The sequence below is a fragment of the Lynx canadensis genome, chromosome B3, assembly GCF_007474595.2.
Source record: "Lynx canadensis isolate LIC74 chromosome B3, mLynCan4.pri.v2, whole genome shotgun sequence".
NCBI lineage: Eukaryota > Metazoa > Chordata > Mammalia > Carnivora > Felidae > Lynx > Lynx canadensis.
The window spans coordinates 107,371,732-107,395,982 of NC_044308.2; the positions used below are offsets into that span (position 1 = coordinate 107,371,732).

Genomic DNA, 24,251 nt, shown 5'->3' on the forward strand with positions numbered 1-24,251 from the left:
GCCTATGCCTTTGGACTGTGAAGTTCATAAGTGTTTCACAGTTATTTTTTTTCTCCCCACTTAGATGGACTGGATGGCTAGAATCAGCTACAGTTGGTAATTTACCCTCCCCCAGGTTAGTTAGGCTCTGATAATACCCAAGCTAGTTAGGCTTTGGTTAATTAGTTTCATCTGAGAAACCTTGTTGAGAAACCTTGTTGAGAAGGTAGGGTGCATTGGTGTATTTCAAAATGATTTCTTTCTCCACATCCCCTTTTACATTCAAATTATATTTATTTTATTTTTAATTTTTTTTAATGTTTGTTTATTTTTGAGAGAGAGTCAGAGTGTGAACCGAGGAGGGGCAGAGAGAGAGGGAGAGGGACACAGGCTGTCAGCACAGAGCCTGATATGGGGCTCGAACCCACGAACCGCGAGACCTGAGTGAAAGTCAGACTCTTAACCAGCTGAGCCACCCAGGCACCCCTCAAATTGTATTTTTTTGTAAATAACATTTATTGATCACATATAACCTGGTTCTCAGATACTTTGGTTTTGGTCTCAGTACCTTTGATAGTCTTAAAAATTACTGAGGACTCCCCAAGAGCTTTTATTTATGAAGCTTTTATCTGTTAATAGTTACCATGTTGGACATTAAAATTGAGAAAATTTGAAAATATTTATTAAAAATATAAATAATATATTTTATAAAATATATTTTCCAAAACAAACATTTTAGAGTAGTATTGCTTTATGTTTTATTTTACTTTATTTTACTTTATTTTATTTTATTTTTATTTTATTTTATTGTATTGTATTGTATTGTATTTTATTTTATTTTATTTTACTTTATTTTACTTTATTTTACTTTATTTTTATTGTATTTTATTTTATTTTATTTTATTTTACTTTATTTTATTTTACTTTACTTTATTTTATTTTACTTTATTTTATTTTATTTTACTTTATTTTATTTTATTTTATTTTATTTTATTTTATTTTATTGTATTTTATTGTATTTTATTGTATTTTATTGTATTTTATTGTATTTTATTTTATTGTATTTTATTGTATTGTATTGTATTTTATTTTATTTTATTTTATTTTATTTTATTTTATTTTAGAGAGAGAGGGAGAGAGAGAGTGCATGCAGTGGAGGGGCCAGGAAGAGAGAGAGAGAATCCCAAGCAGGCTTCATGCTCAGCCTGATGTGGGGCTTAATCCTATGACCCTGGGATCATGACCCAAGCTGAAATCGAGAGTCTGATGCTCAACTGACTGAGCCACCCAGGTGCCCCAGCATTGCTTTACATTTTTGCAAATCCCTTTGTTTGGGTTAAGAGAAGACAGATTGTGATATTTGCTTCTGTAACGAATCTACATTGTCACATGTAATTTCCAATGAAGTATATGGAGATGATGTGACTTCCATAGATACATAGTTGGAAAATGGAGGAACCTATTGATACTTTTTCAAATAATGTAAATATTCTTTGGCCTACTTAGGTAAATATATATTTAGTTCCTTTGAGTTGTTGAGAACGTGAAGGTGATGTTTTACTTAATGTAGGACCTACATTTCTGAATATCGTAGAACTAATTGAATCTGCCCTTAGCTTTCCCAAGGTAGATTTATAGAAATGGTCCTGATGGAGATGCATTCTTGGCTTGGTATCCTGGCAGTTTGTTTTCTTTAAATTCTCCAAGGCTCTGAATGCCCCTGGTGGCCATGTTGTGTTTCTTTACCATTCATATAATTGTTTGTTACGTCTCCCAGTGTGCAAGATTATTTCTGAAGCCCTTCATAAAGTTAGCTGGAGGATTTTTCTTTCAATTTCTAATTGACCTTCACTCTGTTTCTTCAACCATATGTTTGAAGGGGCATTGAGCCTCTGCAAAACTTGGATCTCAACATCAATACTATCATCTCCACAAACTTTTTGGCTATTCTAGTTCAAAACTGTTCATCAGTGGCAATAAGTAGAGTCCATGTATTTCAGGAAATACTAGACTCAGGATAGTACTTTTGGAACTGTCATTGGCTTGGAGCATTTGGAGTGTGATGTGTTAATAGTGGTCAAGAGTGTAGAGTGTAATTTGTTCACCTGTTGCTTATTGGCTGAGAGCTTATGGCAGTAGTATTCAGAGTATACCTTTATTACAGTTTTTGACTGTATTCTATTTTGACCACTATATTATAAGCCTTTCTATTTTGACCACTATATTATAAGCCTTTTCTATTTTGACCACTATATTATAAGCCTTTACGTACAAGTTGGTGTTGCTCTCTTTGTATCCCTCGTAGAATGAAGGATATTGGTTTTGGGTATATTGAGTTTGAGAGAATTTTATTTTTCTAAGTAAAAAATGTAGCTGTGGGATGTCAGATAGGAAGTGTGCAATAGGCAGTGTCTAATAGGAACTCAGAAGGTATGTTTGGGCTAAAGGTAGACACTGGGGATTGTTACTTACATCATTGTTAAGAGTAAGAGTGAAAGAGAAAATGTGGAATGTGAAGCAGACCAAGGTCAATTCTTGCTAGTTACATGATTTTAAGCCAGCTATTTGACTCCCCAGTGCTCAGTGACCTCATCTGTATAGTAAAGACAGTCATATGTACATCATAAGATGCCTAATGCATATTATCTTTGACTTCCTTCATTCTTTTCCACCCTTTTTCTAGAAAACATATACAGTGTTTTTCAACAGAGCATTTATTTTTTTTTTTAGAAATTTTTTTTTCAACGTTTTTTATTTATTTTTGGGACAGAGAGAGACAGAGCATGAACGGGGGAGGGGCAGAGAGAGAGGGAGACACAGAATCGGAAACAGGCTCCAGGCTCTGAGCCATCAGCCCAGAGCCCGACGCGGGGCTCGAACCCACGGACCGCGAGATCGTGACCTGGCTGAAGTCGGATGCTTAACCGACTGCGCCACCCAGGCGCCCCTCAACAGAGCATTTAAATTTGGCTTAGGAGTTTACTGGCAGGAGGGCAAAAAGGGAAATGTATTCCATGATCCTTGCTGTTTGTAAGGGGGGCACAAAAACCCATTTTGGTGGGGGGGGGGCTCGTGTTTTCTTGTCACAGCTTACTAAATTACTAGCTCTTTCCTTATCCTCTGTGTATAGCTCAATTTTTCTGGCTCAAAATGGGCTTAAATGTCCTATTTGAATTTGTGCCTTATATTATTTGCTTGTTAGTTATAAATTGCTGTGCTAAATGGTAATAGCCAACAGAAGATTGAATGGTTATTTTGAATTCTAAGACAGTGAAAAAAATGGATGAACATAATTTTTCTTTTTAATTTTGAGAATAAGCTGTATTCCCCAGAGTTTGTAGGGAGAAGTTTATAATGTTTTAACATGTGCTCTCCCAGGCCATCCCTTCTATTTTTATGGATGAATTCTTTATTTGACTCCCAAAACACTTTGTTGCAATAGTTTTTTCCCTCAAGCTTTGGAATAGATAAGGTTATGAATTCTCTTTTAGGTATAAGATGATACATAACAATGTAACCTTTAGGTTACAGAAAAGTTATTTACAGGTTCTAGAAAAGTTAGGCAGCATATTTTGAGAGAAAAAATTCCCTTAATATCTAGCTCCTACCCTATAGAGTTCAGTACACATGGGTTTAAGGAATAATTTATTATAGGGATAAAATTTTTCTTTAACAGAAGTTATCACTTGTTTATCTTTCAAGACCATAGACTTCTGTTTGGAGTTGTTTCAGGAAGTCAGTGAGCTAAAGAAGAATGGAAAGTCCTGATAAAACTAGATTACTTCCAAGAAAGTCTTAAATACAAAATTTGTGATTATTTACCTTTTTCTAAGTCAGTTAATTCTATTTAAAATAAAAAAAAATTTTTTTTAAATTTGAGATAGAGAGAGAGCGAGTGAGCATGCGAGTGGGGGAGAGGGACAGAAGGAGAGAGAGAGATAGAATCCCAAGCAGGTTCCATGTAGAGCCTGATGTGGGGCTTGATCCCATGACTCTGGGATCATGACCTGAGCTGAAATCAAAAGTTGGTCGTTCAACCAGCTGAGCCACCCACCCATGTGTCCCTTAATCTATTTTAATAATTACTGAAATTCTACATGGAATATAATTCCTCTTGAAAAATTAAAGGAAATAAGTCAGATAAAAAATCTTGACAAAGGGATATAAGCAGCTAACTATTGATATAAGAAAATAAAATCTAAAAATAAGTTGTTTAGGGACACCTGGGTAGCTTAGTCAGCTGAGCATATGACTTCAGCTCAGGTCATGATCTCGATGTTTGTGAGTTCCAGCCCAGCATCGGGCTGTCTGCTGTCGGCACAAAGCCTGGTTCTGATCCTCTGTCTCCCTCTCTCTCTGCTCCTCCCCTGCTCACTCACACTCCCTCTCAAAAATAAATAAACATTAAAAAAATAAATAAGTTGTTTAGAGAGAAAATAAGGTGGGCACCATTCTGGTTTTCAAAAACAGGAGAAAATCATAACGCTATCTTTGGGAATGGGTAATGACTGGGGATTTGGGCTTTTCCAGCAAATTTTCCTGTACTCTGAAAAATAGGAAATTTTGTATGAAAAACTTGCTTGCACTCTTGGAGGCCAAAGCTTGATCATATACTGCTGCTTTGGTTGTTCTGTTGCCAGATGAAGTGAACTAGCAATTACCAACTTTTTCTTCTGTTTTTTTTTTTTTTTTTTTTTTTTTTTTTAATATATATGACTGGTTTCATATAAAAACTTTGTAAATATGTATTTTATAAATATAGAAAAAAAATGTTCACATAAACTCTACACCTAAAGTAGTTACGTTATCTGTGGGAAGTGTGATATAGAACAGAATGAGGTAGAGTTTTCAGTTTTTTTCTCTGTATGCTTCTATCTTTGAGCTTTAAAAAGAGAGTTATTTGTGTTTTCAGCAGTTAAAATTGGGAGGGGAAGACTTATAGGAAAATAAATTATTTTAAAAATTCTCAAATACTGTAGAAATCCTTATGATTTAAGGCAGATTTTTAATTTTTTTTTTAAGTGAGAGTATGCGTGAGCAGGGGAGGGGCAGAGGGAGAGGGAGAAAGAGAATCTCAGGCAGACTCCTCACCCCTCACCTCACCCAACCAAGATCATGACCTGACGTGAAACCAAGAGTTAGACACTTAACCAGCTGAGCCATGAGGCACCCTTTAAGGTGTATTTTTAAAAAATAGAGATGTAAAATTGATCATGAAACAAATAATGTAACTAATATGCAGTATGACTTTTAGAAATATTAAAGTTTTCTGTATTGCCTTGTTAAGTGAATTATCAACTGAATCTACTCTACAAGACCTTGAAATATAGAATATTATTTGTGTGTTGATAGTTTTGAGTGTTTTAGATGGCTCCTTGCTTATCAATATCTTTAGTCAATATATTTTTAAAGTGTGTTCATTTTCATCTTATGCAGTTGGATTTAATTTTCTTTAACCACAAACATTAGGGGAAATGCACCACTCCCAATCTTCTGAATCCCAAAGTGAATTTTCTGGGGATTTGTTGATCTAGATAATGACAGTTGTGATCTTTGTTCTTTCAGGATTTTTTTTCCCTTTAATATTTGATGGCACCGTTAAGATAGAAGAAATACACAAAGTCAATGCTAGTATTTTACTAGTAACCAACCTTAAAAATTCTTACTACCCTGTGTCATTCTTCTCATTTAGCTTTCTCTACAAGTCAGCCACATACCTGGAAGAAATAAACGTTTACCTTTTTCACTAGAATTTCTGTTTTCCCCTCTTATATTCATTTTTTTAATTATGTGTAGTTTATTGAGTACTTAGTATTTGTCAGGCACTGGGGATAGAGAACAATAGTCCAGATTCCTGCTGTCATGAAATGTATATTATATCCTAGTAGAGGTTACAGAAAATCAACACATAAATAATTTCAGATAATGCTAAGAAAGGAGTGATTAGGGCTGGTGTCGTCCTAACCTATGTGGAGTTTGGCAAGATTACAACTGGAGAAATGAATATCAAAATGTTTAAATATTTATAAGTTAAGGATCAAGCTACACATCCATGCTGCCCACTTCTCAAGGGCTGGCATCCTCAAGACCCAGAGGCTAAAGGAACTGTTGTTCTCTTCTCCTAGCCAGCCTTTCTACTTGCTAGTCTGATTAGTAGCATGGATGACTTGGGGCAGAGCAGGGATGGTTGAGTGGTGCCTGGACCCATCAAAAACAGTATGTGAACTGATCCTGTCAACTCCCTAGGAATCTAGTACAGAGAGGTTAACCTCTTTAAGTCCTTGTTTTTGTAACTCAAGGCTTTCAGGAAATTCTCAGCTCTTCCCCAGATTGCACTACCTGAGAAGAGAGCAGGGAATGCAGGTATCTGGGACACGTGGCTTAACTAGGCAGTCCTTCTTGGTGGATTTGGGGCAGCCAACCTTAACTGATTAAAGTTTTTATGAGGAAACATTCCTTCTGTGATTTCTCAGGGCAGAAGTTGTGATTTTTTTCCTTTCTCCATGGATACTATGGCACAGTCACCTTATCCTTTGGCCTGGGGCAGGGCTGGGGTGGGGGAGACCTCTTTCAGCTAGCACCTCTCCCTTGTAATTCCCACTTGCTCACTTGCTTCCTGAACTTTCGAAAAAACCTTCCTTACAAGGCTAAAAGAAAAAAGAGTCTTTGTTTTAGTGATTGTGGTATGCAGAGCCTAGGCTTCTGACCTAGGCTTTTCTTGCCTAGGTCTAGGAGTGGCACTGGAATGGAGGTGACCACAGACCGCTCTTTTACACGCCTCTTTGACTTTTTCCTATCTGCTACCTCTGAATCCGCCTAGCCCCCAACTCCATTTTTAAAAAAAATTTTTTTTTTTTTTACATTTTATTTATTTTTGAGAGAGTGAGCACGAGAGCGTGAGAGCAAGCACAAGTGGGGGAGGGGCAGAGAGAGAGGGAGACACAGAATCCAAAGCAGGCTCCAGGCTCCAGGCTCCGAGCTGTCAGCACAGAGCCCAACGCCGGGCTTGAACTTAAAAACCTTGAGATCATGACCTGAGCTGAAGTCGGACGCTTAACCGACTGAGCCACCTAGGTGCCCCTCAACTCCATTTGTTTTAATTTGTAAATTTGTTTAATGTGTAAAATGAAACTGATACCCTTTAGGATACCTATGTCAGAAAAGTAAGCTCTAAATGAAAATAAATATTTTCTAAAAGATTTTTTTGTGAGATCTTTAAGTAGCAATGATTAATTTTCCTATCTCTGACTACCACCACCCCCCCGCCCCCCGCCCCTCCATCCCCCAGGGGGAAAAAACACACTCAACCAAAAAACCACCAGGGCAAACAACAAAAAACAAACTATATAATATTGTTGTGGATTTGAGTACTGACTTAAAGGTTGTCTTGTATTTTCTCTTTCAGGTGTGAAAGTTGTGTGGATTTACTATTTATGAGAGGAGCTGGAAACTGTCCTGAATGTGGCACTCCACTTAGAAAGAGCAACTTTAGGGTACAACTCTTTGAAGATCCTACTGTGGACAAGGAGGTTGAGATTCGGAAAAAAGTGCTAAAAATGTAAATATTATTGTTTGGATATACAAAGAGGACTTTAACAATTATTTCAGTAATTGATATAATTATTTATTGATGGCAATATGGACAGTTTGGCAAGTGAATAAGTATAAATTCATCTATGCATTTGTTCAACAGAAATTGATTAAGTTCTTAGAGAACTCAGTAATATTTATCTAGCCTTTGTTAGAGAAGTGTAGATCCTCTGGATTGATGGCTTTACAATTTATATATTTACTATATATTTTTTAATTTAGTTAACATATATTGAGTACCTACTGTGTGCAAGCACTGTGTTATGCATTTTAGGTACTAGGTGGAAATGAGTGAAATAGCTATGAACCTTGCCCTCATAAGGCTTACAGGATAGTAGTATAGGATAGCATGGAGGTAGATAATAAGACAGGCAAACTAAACAACTATGTGACTATGAATTGAGAAAAATACTATGAAGTTAGTGACAGTATTGGTGTAGGTCACTGATATCATGTTTAAATTGAGATTTGAAGGGGGCGCCTGGGTGGCCCAGTCAGTTGAGCGTCTGACTTTGGCTCAGGTCATGATCTCACAGCTCTGTGAGTTCGAGCCCCACATCGGGCTCTGTGCTGATGGCTTGGAGCCTGGAGCCTGCTTCGGATTCTGTGTCTCCCTCTCTCTCTGCCTCTAACCCACTTGCATTCTGTCTCTCTCAAAAATAAATAAGCATTAAAAAAAATTAAAAATAAATAATAAATAGAGATTTGAAGGCTGTTATATAATGTGTTGTAATTTGTTTTAATATCTATCTTTATGTATGGACATATGTATTTTTAATATTTTTTTCATTTATAATTTAGTTTTTACTCTTTGTGAATAGTTTTGGGTTTTATTTTATCTGTCCTTTTATTAAAAGTCACCTGATTATTTTTGAAGTTTAAAGAATATATAAATAGAATATATTTAATTTATCTACATATAATATTTAAATACATATTTAAATACCATATTTAAACATATTTACTTAAATATATTTAAATATATGTATTTAAATAAATATATTTACAATATATTATATTTAATATATTTAATATATATGTTTTTTTTTTAATTTTTTTTTTTCAACGTTTATTTATTTTTGGGACAGAGAGAGAGACAGAGCATGAACGGGGGAGGGGCAGAGAGAGAGGGAGACACAGAATCAGAAACAGGCTCCAGGCTCTGAGCCATCAACCCAGAGCCTGACGCAGGGCTCGAACTCCCAGACTGCGAGATCGTGACCTGGCTGAAGTCGGATGCTTAACCGACTGCGCCACCCAGGCGCCCCTAATATATATGTTTAATATATACATGATATTTTTGGTGGTGTATGTTTCAACCTAGGTCACCAGTGTTTTAGCAGCATCTTTCTAGGTATTTAATCTGTGTTACTTCCTTAATGCCCCCAGTTGCTCTTTTGTTATTTGTATTACCTCTGAGAGATAGTCTCTTTTAGATTCTTATTTTTTATTGATTCCTTCTGGTTTTTCTAATTCTTTACAGGTACATTACAATATTTACAGAATTCTATGATCTAGTATTCTTTAGACTATAGTTGTCATGAAAAATAGGAAGGTGTCTTTTGAATTAATCTTTAGCTTTCTGAAAGTTAGCAAATCAATTTATAACAAGTAAATAAGGTTCCTAATTTCTTTTTCTTTATTTTCCATAAGTTTTAGAGGGATTTAACATATTTTATCTTTCTCTTTTGATTCTATTCTGTCTTTGTAGTCATAAGAATTTAAGAACGACGTTTTTGGTCTAATTACAAACACGGTGTCAAGAAAACAGTGTTTTATTTAGTAAGCAATCCTTTTCTATGTATCATGAATAAAATAGGTAAGAAGAAACAAACTGATTAGATAATATTGAAAACAAGAGATATGTAATGTGTTGATTTTTTTTTTTTTCTTAAAGATACAATAAAAGAGAAGAAGACTTTCCTAGTCTAAGAGAATATAATGATTTTCTGGAAGAAGTGGAAGAAATTGGTATGTTTTTTTTTTTTTTTTTTTACTTTCTGTAATTTATTAATTTTTTCTAATTTACATCCAAGTTAGTTAGTACATGGTGCAACAGTGATTTCAGCCCCTTACCCATTTAGCTCATTCCCCCCCCCAACTCTGTTTGTTCGCTATATTTCAGAGTCTTTTATATTTTGTCCCTCTTCCTGTTTTTATATTACTTTTGCTTCCCTTCCCTAATGTTCATCTGTTTTGTAACTTAAAGTCCTCCTATGAGTGAAGTCATATGAATTTGTCTTTCTCTGACTAATTTTGCTTAGCATAATACCCTCTAGTTCCATCCACATAGTTGCAAATGGCAAGTTTCATTCTTTTTGATTGCTGAGTAATACTTCATTGTATATATATGCCACATCTACTTTATCCATTCATCCATCGATGGACATTTGGGCTCTTTCCATACTTTGGCTATTGTTGATAGTGCTGCTGTGAACATTGGGGTGCATGTGCCCCTTTGAAATAGCACACCTGTATCCGTTAGATAAATACCTAGTAGTGCAATTGCTAGGTTGTAGGGTAGATCTATTTTTCATTTTTTGAGGAACCTCCATACTGTTTTCCAGAGTGGCTGCACCAGTTTGCATTCCCACCAGCAGTGCATAAGAGATCCTCTTTTTCCGCACCCTTGCCAACATCTTTTGTTGCCTGAGTTGTTAATGTTAGCCATTCTGACAGGTGTAAAGTGGTATCTCATTGTGGTTTTGATTTGTATTTCCCTGATGATGAGTGATGTTGAGCATTTTTTCATGTGTCGGTTGGCCATTTGGATGTGTTCTTTGGAGAAGTGTCTATTCATGTCTTTTGCCCATTTCTTCACTGGATTATTTATTTTTTTGGGTGTTGAGTTTTATAAGTTCTTTATAGATTTTGGGTCCTAACCCTTTATCTGATATGTTGTTTGCAAATGTCTTCTCCCATTCTGTCAGATGTCTTTTAGTTTTGCTGCTTGTTGCCTTCACTTTGCAGAAGCTTTTTATTTTGATGAGGTCCCAATAGTTCATTTTGGCTCCCTTGCCTCCGGAGCCATGTTGAGTAAGAAGTTGCTGCGGCTGAGGTCAAAGACGTTTTTATCTGCTTTTTCCTCAAGGATTTTGATGGCTTCCTGTCTTATATTTAGGTCTTTCATCCATTTGGAGTTTATTTTTGTGTATGGTGTAAGAAAGTTGTCCAGGTTGATTTTTCTGCATCTCTCTGTCCAGTTTTCCCAGCACCACTTGCTGAAGAGACTGCCTTTATTCCATTGGATATTCTTTCCTGCTTTTTCAAAGATTGGTTGGCCATATGTTTGTGAGTCCATTTCTGGGTTCTCTATTCTGTTCCACTGATCTGAGTGTCTGTTTTTGTGCCAGTACCATACTGTCTTGATGATTATAGCTTTGTAATACATCTTGAAGTCTGAGGAAATTGGTATGTTTTTGATGCTTGTACTTTTGGTTGCTACCCTGTGTACTTTTATCTTTTATATGCCTAAGACAACATCTCACAGAAAAATCTCTAACAAGTTTTGTTGTGATAGCTGACATTTTTTACCTATTTACTTTCAGTTGTACTTGAATCATGTTTGTTAAATAGAAGGCATACTTAAGTAAAGGACATACTTAAGTAATAAACATTTTGTTTTAGGAAAAGTCGTATCACTTTGTATCTGGGGAAAAAAGACTGTATCTCTGTATATCTGTATGTTGATGGGGCATTAGAGTCAACACAAGTAACGAATATACAGATTTTTAAAAAATAGTATTTCTAGTAACTGTGTCTATGGTGACTAAAGCCGTATGTTGTTTATCATTTATGTCTCTGTGCATATGGTATTTTGAAAATAGTTGGAAGCAGTTGACTGTTGAAGTGGCATTCTGTTTTTCATGTTATGCTTGAATCAGAGGATAGAGTAATCTTGGGGCCTTTTCTTTTGTGATTAGTCAAAAGGATGCTTTCATCAAAAGAAAGGATTATTTTTTCTTTCTTAAATAAGATTTCATAGATGTTAGAGAGCCTGGAAGTTGTTATACTTCAATTAAAAAAAAGTTAATTTTTTTTAAAGCTGCCATAATTATTATTACTCAATATAGTTTTGGAAATATTACCAAAATTATAGAATGTGAAGATAAGAATGAGACGTAGGGAATTAAATCATCTTTTTTATTCTTCTCTTCTCACTATACTTCTGTTATTTCATATTTAAAATATAAATATAACAAACTGATCATTCTTTAGAAGGTTTATATATGGGGAAAATTTTTAGAAAACTTAAACTCTTGAGTAATGGAGTATTCTAATGCCTTTAATTTCTTTATTAACTAAGAAAAACCCAGAGAATCTTTTCATTTCAACTGTAATTAAAACTTTTCTAAAATATCTAAGTTCACTTGTTAGGTCATGGCAAATAGCATGTACAGAATATAACTTAAGCTTTTTCTTGGATCTTTTCATGCCTTGGAGCCATTGCTTTTTTTATTTAATTGTATTCACTTTGTGTATAATGTTAGCAATCATCAGTGGCTTGGATTTTAGTTGAAAAGGGGGTGGAATTGGAAGTGCCAAGGCAAAGTAGAAAAGTTAGGATATAGACGGAGAAGATACACCCCCCCAAATCTGCAAGAACTGGGAAAATGTAAAAATCTGGCTGTATGTAGATATTAAGTACAGGACAGGAAGTTGGGTAGTAAGCAGGAAGAAATCCAGCTCATGTTTATTCTGAAGGCAATGTCATTAGTCAACAGTCTGGTCAGGCAATAAAGAGAAAGGAGATTATAAATGTCACAGAGCTAGTTGAATACATGGTCACAAGTCCAAGCAGGCAGGTAAGATAATCTAAAGAAACTGATGGACAAAGAAGGTGGGGAAAGCGGGCAGGGATTTTGATTCTAGAATAAGGTTCTGGTTGAGCCATTATTTCATACACACACACACACACACATTTAAGCTTATTTATTTTGAGAGAGAAAGAGAGTGCGCGCGGGCACGCACACACGGGGGAGGGGCAGAGAGAGAGGAAGACAGAGAATCCCTGTGCTGACACCCAGGCGCCCAAGATATTTTTTTTTTATGAGATGAATTACTTTGAATATATAAATAACCTGGGACCCATAGGTAAAACCATGTTTATGTCTAGAAGTGGGAGCTAGGATTGACAAGTAAGAACAAGTCTGGATATTATGGCTTATAGGATATGTAGTCCTTTCCTTACCAGATAGGAAAACTGTGGCTCGGAGCATTTAATTTGAAAGTGATTCTGCTATCATGTGTATTCATGAAAGACTATCTTCAGTTGCAGTATGTTGAAACTTTCTTGATCCGTTGGGGTGACTGACATTTCCCAGTCCTCCCATAAAAAGTACTGATTGATGTCCAAAGCATAATGAAGATGACCCTTGTTCATTAGAAGATGTCCTCACGTACACTTTTGTACTTCTCTCACCAGTTCACTTATATACTGAGAGTTGTTTGCATTGGTAACCAAGTCTTCTTATGTTAAACTTATAATTATGTAATTTAATTAAGTAGTTCATGTGTTAGGAAAAAAATTGCAAATCTCCTGAAGCATTCTGCTTCTCAAGTTCTTTTTCCACTTTAAAAAATGGAAACTGAACAGTGTAGGTGACAGGTGTGGTTTATACAGGAAAGAAGCAGGGGTGCCTGGGTGGCTCAGTCTGTTAAGCATCTGACTCCTGGTTTTGGCTTAGATCATGATCTCACTGCTTCGTGGGTTCGAGCCCCATATTGGGCTCTGTGCTGGCAGCATGGAGCCTGCTTGGGATTCTCTCTCTCTCTCTCTCTCTCTCTCTCTTTCTCTTTCTGCCTCTACCCACTAGCACAGTCTCTTTTTCTCTCAAAATAAATAAATAAACTTAAAAAAAGAGAAAGAACAATTAAAGAAATTAAAGGCTAGACATTGGTTGTATGTCATTAAGTTAGAGAATGACTACCCTTACTATATATGTTTTAAGTTAAAGTATTTAAGGAGTGTGTATGTGTGTTTCCCTCCCTTAACAGACTTTTGTAAATCATCAGCTACTAATCTTGATCATGTTGGATAAAGAGCAGTTCTAATTATATTTAAAGATATTGATGAAGTTTGGGGCCTAGCGTCATGGACTTACAGTTTATTTTGTGAGCTTTAGCTCAGTTTAACGAATATTAATTGTTCTATTGAACTACTTTACTTGATGAGCATATATGATCTTTGCCTTCTGTAAGTTCAGACTCTAAAGGGGAAATAATTATTTAAACTAATATTTATAATTTAATGGGAAAGTAGTACAGGCATTTATTTGTAAAGTGTTATGGGAATACAGATAACAAAACAATTAATTCATCATTGGGAAATAGAGGTATAGTTTGATCAGAGAAGAGGTCATATTTGAATTTGACCTTAAAAAATGGAATAGGAGTTTATCAGTGGAAAGAGGATGGAAGAACATATGTAGCAAAAGACAGAGTTACAGAGGTACAAGGGTATTGAGCATGTTGGAGAATGGACAAGTAATGCTATAGGTAGGTAGAACATGGGGAATGACCAGAAATGAGGCTTGAGAGACAGAGTAGACCTGGGTTACTGAGGGCTTTGCAAGCTAGACTGTCAGGGTAAGATTTTATTCTCTGGCTAGTAATGAGCCAGCAAGGATAGTGTGGTAGCGATGTGCAATATTGACAGGGGATCCTTGAGGCTGGGAAACGATTTCTCAGGGGCCATTATAGCAATTTGGATGAGATATAATGAGAGCTTGGAGCAGGTAGTTAGGGAGGGATAGATAAAGGGGATGTTTTAGAGACAGAATATTCAAGGACTAATTTGATACAGGAAGTAAGTAGAGCAGGCAAAGATGAATTAAAATTCATGACCTTGAGCAGTTGTGTGGTATTAATCTAGAAAGTAAAAACTGGAGAACAGGCAATATTTTTTATTGTTTTGTTGGGTGGAGAGTGAAGCAATGAAGGAAAGACTAGTTTTAGCTCTTCTAAGTTTTGTTAGGGTGTGGCTCCACCACTTTGTTGCGTGTTATTGTTTTAATTGTTGTGGTATAAATCAAACTTCCTTTTAAAATCATGTTTCAGCAGCTATCTACTTTGTGTTTTTTTCATGCTTTCAAAGATGATCAGTTTGATGTCTGTGATACCTGTATTGGCTATGTCTGTATTAATCAAAAGTATAAAATGTTAATTTTATGGACACCTGCTAAGTGCCAGACTTCTGCTGTACTCCCATTATCTTGTATAATTTTCACAGCTGTGAGACAGGCATTTTTATCCCTGCTTAGCATATGGAGAAGAGGTAAAGGGAGTTAAGTATTGTGCCGAGGATTGCATTGCTAGTAAATACTGGAGCCAAATTTTGAACATAGGTTTTTCTGACTCTCAGAGCCCATCAAAGTGCTTGCTACTCTCAGAGGAGTTACTAGTCTGAATGCAGAATATGGGGTGCTAATTGGTGAAATAGCAGGAGCAGATAAAAAGTAGATCGGGTTCATATTTTGAAGGCCCTTAAAGAAGATTGAACTCAGTATTAAAGGTAGAAGGGTGCTATTGAAGATGCTTTGGCCTAGAGTGAGAGGAACAGAGTTGGGAGGAGGGAGGCTAAGGAGTACGTGTTTGAGGATTTATAAGTTAGGGATTGGCCATTTTGTTAAATAAATTTCATTATGAATCCTTTGAACATCACAAATATAAAAATTTTAAAATACTATGATTTTGAATAATGGCATAAAAATTACAATAGAAAGGGCACACATGAAGATGAACTTTCTTATGGCATTAACAATAGGCTCTTTTCTGTGGTTATGACAATCTAAACATAAAAATTCTTGTTCCTTTTGCCCCCAGGGATTATCTCAAAGGTTTGCTCTTAGTTTCATAATAAATAGATTATTCTTTTGGTTCAGGGTATGCTTATTTTGAAAGGGTGAGAAAGTCCTAAGGGCTTTAATTATAAATTCTGGATGTCAAAAAGACTTCAAAATTGTACTTAAATAACATTAAATCTTTCAGAAAATACAATAGGTTTTTTGTTGCCTTTTAATACTTGACTAAAGGCAGGTCAACATCTGAGCTAAACCAGTAACCAGATAAAGGGCCAAATGATTGTTATAGAAAATTATCTTCTATTCTTTTTTTCTCAAGGCCATTATACCAACCTGATTCATTATGACATGAATGAGACTTGCTTCATCTGAAAAGTTTTAAAAATAGTACTTTACTTTCTTTTTAAACTCTTATTTTTTCTTTTTAAAGGAAGCAATTTGTATTATTTATGATTATGATTTGTATCTATTATACTGGTATTACCTTAGTTTCCTAAATTAAAAAATGAAATAAAGAAATAGATTATTTTAGTTTTATTGGAATTCGTCATGAGGTTTCTAATAAGCACAAAAAATCATATACAGATAAATTTCATTTATAATTCAATTTTACCTGTTTCTGGGTTCCATTAAATAGAAAGTTTAAATCAGTAGTATACTGTCTAGCTTGCTGATAAACTTTTTGTTTTCTTAAACTGCTCTAAATATTCTGTTAGAGTTCAACATAGATACCAATTTGAATACTTTTACTTCTCAGTAGATTTATAGCCATAAGAAACCAAGATAATTTTTTCCTGTACTTTTATATCCACTTGCTTTACCATTCTGTAGAATTCAATTCTGTAATTTATAAAGGTCATCTTAATTAAATCTGTAATTATAAAGATAATTATAAACATTAGCATTGGTTTATTTTATGTATTTTTTTCCCTCTTTTGGTAATTAAATGTTTCTTGAGCTCTTACCAGATGGGAAGTTCCCCCTCCCCCCTTTTTTAATAGATTTTATTTTTTAGAGTAGTTTTAGAGTCATAGCCAGCAGCAAGTAGAGAATTCCTATACAGCCCCTGTCCCGCACATGCACGGACTTCCCTGCTATCAACATCTCCAACCAGAGTGGTAAATTTGTTATAATTGATGAACCTACATTGACATATCATTATTGCCCAAAGACCATAGTTTACATGAGAGTTTACTCTTGATTTTGTACATTTTATGGGTTTGGACAAATATATAATGACATGTATCCACCATTATGGTATTGTACAGAATAGTTTCACAGCCCTAAAATTCCTCTGTGCTCTGCCTAGTTTTTCCTTTTTCCTCCCTTAACTTCTGGCAACCATTGACCTGTTTCTGTCTTTGTAGACTTACCTTTTTAGACTGTCATGTAGTTAGAATCATATTCTATGTAGCTTTCTCAAATTGGCTTCTTTCATTTAAGTTTCCTCCATGGTCTGGATATGCCACAGTTTATCCACTAACCTATTGACAGACATCTTGGTTGCTTCCATGCTTTGGCAATTACAAATAAAGCTGCTATAAATATCTGTGTACAGGTTTTTGTGTGGACAGTTTGCAGTTCCTTTGGATAAATACCAAGGAGTATGATTGTTGGATAAAATGATAAGAAACAAACTGTCTCCCAAAGTGTTGTGTCATTTTGCATTCCTGCTGCAATGAATGAGAGTTCCTCACATCCATGTCAGCATTTTGGTGTTGACAGTGTATTGGATTTTTGCCATTTTAATGGGTATGCAATGGATGTTTTTTATTGAAGTACTGGGACTGATAAAGATGAATCAGACCTAGAATCTGCCCTCAAGGAACACTTTATTAGGTCAAATAGATATGTACATTTAAAATAATTTGGGGCACCTGGGTGGCTCAGTTAAGTGTCCGACTTCGACCCAGGTCATGATCTCACAGTTCGTGTGGGTTCGAGCCCTGCGTCAGTCTCTGTGCTGACAGCTCGGAGCCTGGAGTCTGCTTTGGATTCTCTCTCTCTCTCTCTCTCTCTCTCTCTCTCTCTCTGCCCCTCCCTCACTGGCTCTCTGTCTCTGAAAATTAAATAAATGTTAAAAATTTTTTTTTTATAGGGTAGAAAGTGGGTAAGTGCTACCAGCATATTAGGCAATGTATTGTGGGCATTCAGGGATAGAGAGATTGTACCTGCAAAGTGAGTTATGAAGAAGAGCTGGTTGATTAAGCTGGGTATAGAAGGGTAGGCCAGATAAGGATATCCACAATTGTTCTTTGTTGAGGTTGGTACTAAAATATGGATCCTCTGGGAGAAGCAGTATGATCACAGGTTTGGAGGTAGGAAATTACGGGGCCTGTACAGGTGTAGAAGAAGAGCTGAATTGTGCTACTAGTGGTTTTCAGGCATTGAGAGAAGCAATATACCTAGCATTGTAGATAAAAGTTTAGGCTTTAGAATCAGATAGCCTAAGTTATAATCCTGGTTACAACATTTACTTCCTGTATAACTTGGATGTAGTTATTTAATGTCTTTAAACCTTATCCATAAAGTGTGAATAATAGTAATACCTATCTCAGAAGGTTTTTGGGAGGTTTAAGTGATGTAATTAGGCCGAACCTGGACATAGTGCCTGTCATATGTATATTGTAGATACTTGATACACACACATTATAGATTGTATTCTTCAAGCAAAATTTTGAGGAGATCATTTTAAGCAAACAAATGAAGCAAAGCCTCTCTGGTTGGAATTGTGCAATCTTTCCATTGTTTCTTGAAGAGGCTATGAGGAATCTGCAGAACTCCCAGAGCAGAAAGGAAAAAGCAATGTAAGAGATAAGGTTGGATTTTTCTTTTCTCAAGGCATTGTGGATGCAGAAGCAATGAGTGAACTGAGTGACTCATGACTGAATGACATAATCAGAACTTTGTAGGGTTAATTGGTAGCTGATTCCATTAAAAGGAAGAATAGTTAATGGGGCTCCTGGGTGGCTCAGTTGGTTAGGCGTCTGACTTCAGCTCAGGTCATGATCTCACAGTTTGTGGGTTTGAGCCCCGCGTCGGGCTCTGTGCTGACAGCTCAGAGCCTGGAGCCTGTTTCGGATTCTGTGTCTCCTTCTCTCTCTGTCCCTCCCCCACTCATGCTCAGTCTGTCTCAAAAATAAATAAAAATTCAAAAAAATTTAAAAAAAAAAGGAAGAATAGTTTATTCTTTTATTAATTTTTTTAATGTTTATTTTTGAGAGAAAGAGAAAGAGAGACAGAGTGCAAGCAGAAGAGGGGCAGAGAGAGAGGGAGACACAGAATCTGAAGCAGGCTCCAGGCTCTAAGCTGTCAGTGTAGAGCCTGACGTGGGCCTCGAACCCATGAACTGTGAGATCATGACCTGAGCTGAAGTCGGACACTTCACCAACTGAGCTACCCAGGTGCCCCACGATAGTTTATTCTTTTAATAAACACTTAACAACTAGAACAGTACTAAATATTGTTGAATGCATGAAGCAAGGATACTTTTAGTTATTCCCTGTTGTCATTTGATGATATTGTGTCTTGTATTATTCAGTTCATGTGTTTAGGGGTGATCTCCCCAGTGAGAGATCTTTAGTTTCAGTTAAGCATCTGACTCTTGATTTTGGCTCAGGTCATGATCTCAGCGATTGGTGAGATGTAGCCCTGCAGCAGGCTCCAGGCTGACTGCATGGAGCCTGCTTGGGATTCTCTCTCTCCCTCTCTTTCTACCCCTCCCTAACGTGTGAATGCACACGTTAAATAAACTTAAAAAAAAAAAGAAAGGCTTCGAAAGTGTTTGATTTATTTATTTATTTAGTAAAAGGGGGAAAGGCAGAGGGGATGAGAGCACTATAGGATGGTAGAACTGGAAGGGGATTTGAGGTATGCTTCAGAAATATTAGTCTGACAGCACTGTATATTACGGATTGGTTAGCGTGTAGGGTCAGATGCGAAGATTCTGGAAATAGAAAATGAAGGCAGAGATTATTATACGTTATCCAGGGAGAAATATTATATGGTTTGGTATATTGTCAGGGCACTTTGAGAATAAGGGCAGTTTTAAAGAGATTTTGGTGGTAACTGTAGGATTTGGGAACTGGTGTTTGTGGAATGCAAAGGAGAGTGGGTCAGATGAATCAGGTGTTAAGTCTTGGTGTCATTAATGTCATTAATCTATTAACTGGTTTTCTGAAATGCACTTTGAGATGGTGTCAGCTTTTGCTGGCATTTATTTGGTTGAAACTATGGGAAGTGATGAGATTGCCTCAAGAATAGGGAGGGAGGAAAGAAGGCAAAAGCTAGAATTATATAGATTACTTAGAGGCCAAGAAGAGCCAGAGATGGAAACAGGAAAGAGTAGTTGGAATGGTAGGAGAGAGATCAGGAGAATGTATTTAAGTTAGTCAAGAGAAGGAAGTGCCTAAGGAAGCGTAAGTGATGAATACTGTTGAGTGGCATAGATACTGAGGATGGTAGATTACTGGATCTGGTGGCTTAATAGATGACCTGTTAAATACAAGGAGTAAAATGTGAGCGATTGGCAAAGGTAGTGGAATCATACTATATTAACTAATGGATCTCAGTTGACTTTCTAAGGGCACTTGGTAGTTTTGAGCCTCCTCCTCTGTTGTGTGTTGGGGCCAGAATGTGATTTATGGGGAATGCCTTACATTGTATCCTAGCCAGATTTCCTGGTTTACCACCATGATTATTTTCTTTTCTACTTTGTGGTAAAAAAAAAAGACTGGAGAAGTAGCTAGGGGCTATTGTTTCTCATTTTCTCTAATTTCTCCCAGAGTTTTAAGATTGCATATCATAGAATTGATGTTTGCTTTTGTTTTTTCTACGTACCTAAATGAGTCTGGGATATTAACAATGATTATGATAATTTGACGTTCTGAAATAAGGTGGCCTTTGAGGAGATAAAAATGAAATTATGGATCAAATTGGTTTTTAGGGTATGTTTGATGCCTTATTCAACAAAATAGGTAACGCTATGTTGGGCTCCCAATATTACTTTTCAACTCTTACAGGGCTCTATAATCCAAAAGTCTAGGTACTATTTGACTTTCTCTGTCTGACTTACTTCACTTAGTGTAGTACCCTCCAGGTCCATACCTGTTGTCACAAATGCCAAGACCTCATTTTTTTTTAAATGGCTAATATTCCATTGTATATGTATATCCCACACCTTCTCTTTCTGTTCATCTATTGACGGACATGTGAATTGCTTCCGTATCATGGCTATTGTAAATGATGCTGCAATAAACAGAAGGGTGCATACATCTTTTGAATTACTGTTTTTGTTTTCTTTGGGTAAATACCAGGTAGTGAATTACTGTATCATATGGTATTTCTACCTTTACTTTTTTGAGAACCTTCATATTGTTTTTCACAGTTGCTGTATTAATTTACATTCCTATCAACAGTATATGAGGGTTCCTTTTTCTCTGCATCTTTGCCGACACTTGTTACTTCTTTCTGTTTTGATTTTAGCCATTCTAATAGGTGTAAGGTGATATCTCTTTGTGGTTTTGGTTTGCATTTCCCTGATGATTAGGGATGTTGAACATCTTTTCATGTGTCTGTTAGCCATTTGTATATCTTCTTTGGAAAAATGTTCATTTACGTCCTCTGCCTATTTAAACAAAATTTTTTTTACTGTTTATTTTTGAGAGAGAGAGAAAGAGAGAGAGCGCTAGCAGGGGAGGGGCAGAGACAGAGGGAGACACAGAATCTGAAGTAGGCTGCAGGCTCCAAGCTGTTAGCAGAGAACCTGATGCAGGACTCGAACCCACGAACTGTGAGATCATGACCTGAGCTGAAGTTGGATGCTTAACTGACTGAACCACCCAGGTGCCCCTCCTCTGCCTATTTTCAATTGGATTATTTGGGTTTTTTTGGTGTTGAGTTGTATCAGTTTTTTATAAACTTTATATATTAACCCCTTATGAGATATATCATTTGCAAATACCTTCTCTCATTCAGCAGGTTGACTTTTTGTTTTGTTGATGGTTTTTTTTCACTGTGCAAAAAGCTTTTTATTTTGATGTAGTCCCAGTAGTTTATTTTGGCTTTTGTTTCCTTTGCCTTAGGAGACACATCATATGATTTCACTTATATGTGGAATCTAAAAAAACAAACAAAAAGTGGAATCAAACTGATAAAAATAGAGAACAAACTGATCATTGCCAGTAGGGAGGGGGTGAGGGGATGGGTAACATGGGTGAATGGGAGTAGGAGATACAGGCTTCCAGTTATGGAATGAATAAGTCATAGGAATAAAAGGTACAGCATATGGAATATAGTCATTGGTGTTGTAATAGGGTTGCATGGTGACAGTTGATAGCTAAACTTGTGGTGAGCATATCATAACATTTGGTTGTTGAATCGCTGTGTTGTACATCTGAAACTAATATAACATTATGTGTCAACTGTACTCAAATAAGAAAAAAAAAGAACAAGTAAAAGCAAAAAGTCAAGCAACTATTTGAGATGGTTATTAAAGGAAAGAGTGAGACAGGGCTCACTGTTTCACTTAGAGACATGGCTTAGAGCATAGTTGTTTAGGGTAGATGAAACCCGTTTATAGAACAAGCAGGAAGTAGGGAAAAGTAATTGGTAAAGGGATAGAATAGGTCATAATGGATGGAAAAGATTACAGAAGAAGCCCAGGCAGGTCTGAATTGAATTATGGAACAGGAGAATCTTAATAATATGGATTTTTCTTTTTTTTTCTTTTTTTTATTTAAACAAAAAAAATTTTTTTTAACATTTATTTATTTTTGAGAGAGAGAGAGAGAGAGAGAGAGAGAGAGAGAGAGCATGAACAGGGGAGGGTCAGAGAAAGAGGGAGACACAGAATCTGAAACAGGCTCCAGGCTCTGAGCTGTCAGCACAGAGCCCGATGCCAGGCTCAAACCCACGGACCACGAGATCATGACCTGAGCCAAAGTCGGACGCTTAACCGACTGAGCCACCCAGGCGCCCCTGGATTTTTCTTTAGACAGGCTGATGCAAACACAATAACATGTGGGGTAGTGTGGTGGTACTTTATGATATGAATTTGTATGTACCAAAAGAGTTTCTTGTTTTTAAAATTTATTTTTGAGAGAGAGAGAGAGTGTGCACGAAAAGGGGAGGGGCAGAGAATCCAAAGTGGGCTCTGTGCTGACAGCATAGAGCCCGATGCAGGGCTCAAACTCATGAACTGCTGTGAGATCATAACCTGAGCCAGAGTTGGACGCTTAACTGACTGAGCCTCCCAGGTGCCCTGTACCAAAAGAGTTTTCTGGTTGTTATTCAGAGTATTATATTGACACTTTGATTTATATAGGTAAACTTAGAAGGGAGTAAGGCATTATTTTGAGTCAGAATTAATAAAAAATTATAAAATTATTAAATAATTATACATTAAAAAATCTAACTCATTGAAAATTTATCATCTTTTTTTGTTTTTTTTTAATGTTATTTTTTTTTAATGGTTTATTTTTGAGACAGAGAGAGACAGAGCATGAGCAGGGAGGGGCAGAGAGAGGGAGACACAGAATCTGAAGCAGGCTCCAGGCTCTGAGCTGTCAGTACAGAGCCCGATGTGGGGCTCGAACCCATGAACCGCGAGATCATGACCTGAGTTGAAGTCGGATGCCCAACCGACTGAGCCACCCAGACGCCCCTACCGTCATCTTTTTTGAACATACCTCAGTGGCTTCTCTTATGAAATAGTTTCAGTCTTAAGTTTTGGTGCCAGTTTATCCTTTACCTTCTTAGTTAATTTTTAACTGCTATCTATATCATATTTATTTATTAAAAATTTTTTTTAATGTTTATTTATTTTTGAGAGAAAGAGAGAGAGCGGGGAAGGGATAGAGAGAGAGGCAGACACAGAATCTGAAGCAGGCTCCAGTCTCTGAGCTGACAGCTCAGATCCCGATGTGGGGCTCAAGTGCGAGATTATGACCTGAGCTGAAGTTGGACACCTAACCGACTGAGCCACCACGTGCCCCTATATCATGCTTCTTTACATCTAGACTATAGGGACCATTGGAATGTGAATTAAACTTGTTTTTGTTTTCTATAAATTATATAATTATATAATATTTTTTATTCTTTTTTTTTTTTTTTTTTTTAAATTTTTTTTTTTAACGTTTATTCACTTTTGGGACAGAGAGAGACAGAGCACGAATGGGGGAGGGGCAGAGAGAGAGGGAGACACAGAACCGGAAACAGGCTCCAGGCTCTGAGCCATCAGCCCAGAGCCCGACGCGGGGCTCGAACTCACGGACCGCGAGATCGTGACCTGGCTGAAGTCGGACGCTTAACCGACTGCGCCACCCAGGCGCCCCTAATATTTTTTATTCTGATGGATACATTTTCTCTTTGTAGAGCACAGATTCTTTTCAGTTTTGATTCTGACTAGTATAATAGATCCCAGACTTACTCTTTGTATTTAAATAATTTAAGTAATCTTTTATGTACTTTTAAAGTTAAAATGGGGACTTTAAAAATCAAATCTAATGTGATTATGACAAACACGTATCTTAGGTTTTCTGGGGTGATTCAGAGATTTAGATATTCTGTGTGATAGTCTGATAGTCTTTGGCTCTGGAAACATAGTTGCTGAACTAGAACTAGTTTCTAAAGTAGGTATTAGGTAAAAGGACATAAATATAGCTGTAAGTAATGACAATCTGATGAATTAAGTCAGTGTGATGAATTTTTTTTATTGTCCACTCAAGATTTATATTAAAACTGTTTTTCATGTCATTGTTTCCTTTCTGATGCAGTTTTCAACTTGACCAATAATGTGGATTTGGACAACACCAAAAAGAAAATGGAGATGTACCAAAAGGAAAACAAAGATGTCATTCAGAAAAATAAGTTAAAGCTGGT

The 24,251-nt window shown here is 36.4% G+C and overlaps 1 protein-coding gene across 1 annotated transcript in view; it reads left to right on the forward strand.

The window, feature by feature from the left end:
• Positions 1 to 24,251, forward strand: part of MNAT1 (MNAT1 component of CDK activating kinase) — a 207,044-nt gene that overhangs the window by 44,096 nt on the left and 138,697 nt on the right. The window contains exons 2-4 of the mRNA XM_030319244.1: positions 7,385 to 7,537; positions 9,467 to 9,540; positions 24,146 to 24,249. Of these exons, the coding sequence (XP_030175104.1) occupies positions 7,385 to 7,537; positions 9,467 to 9,540; positions 24,146 to 24,249 (331 nt within the window). The remainder of the gene's footprint in view (positions 1 to 7,384; positions 7,538 to 9,466; positions 9,541 to 24,145; positions 24,250 to 24,251) is intronic.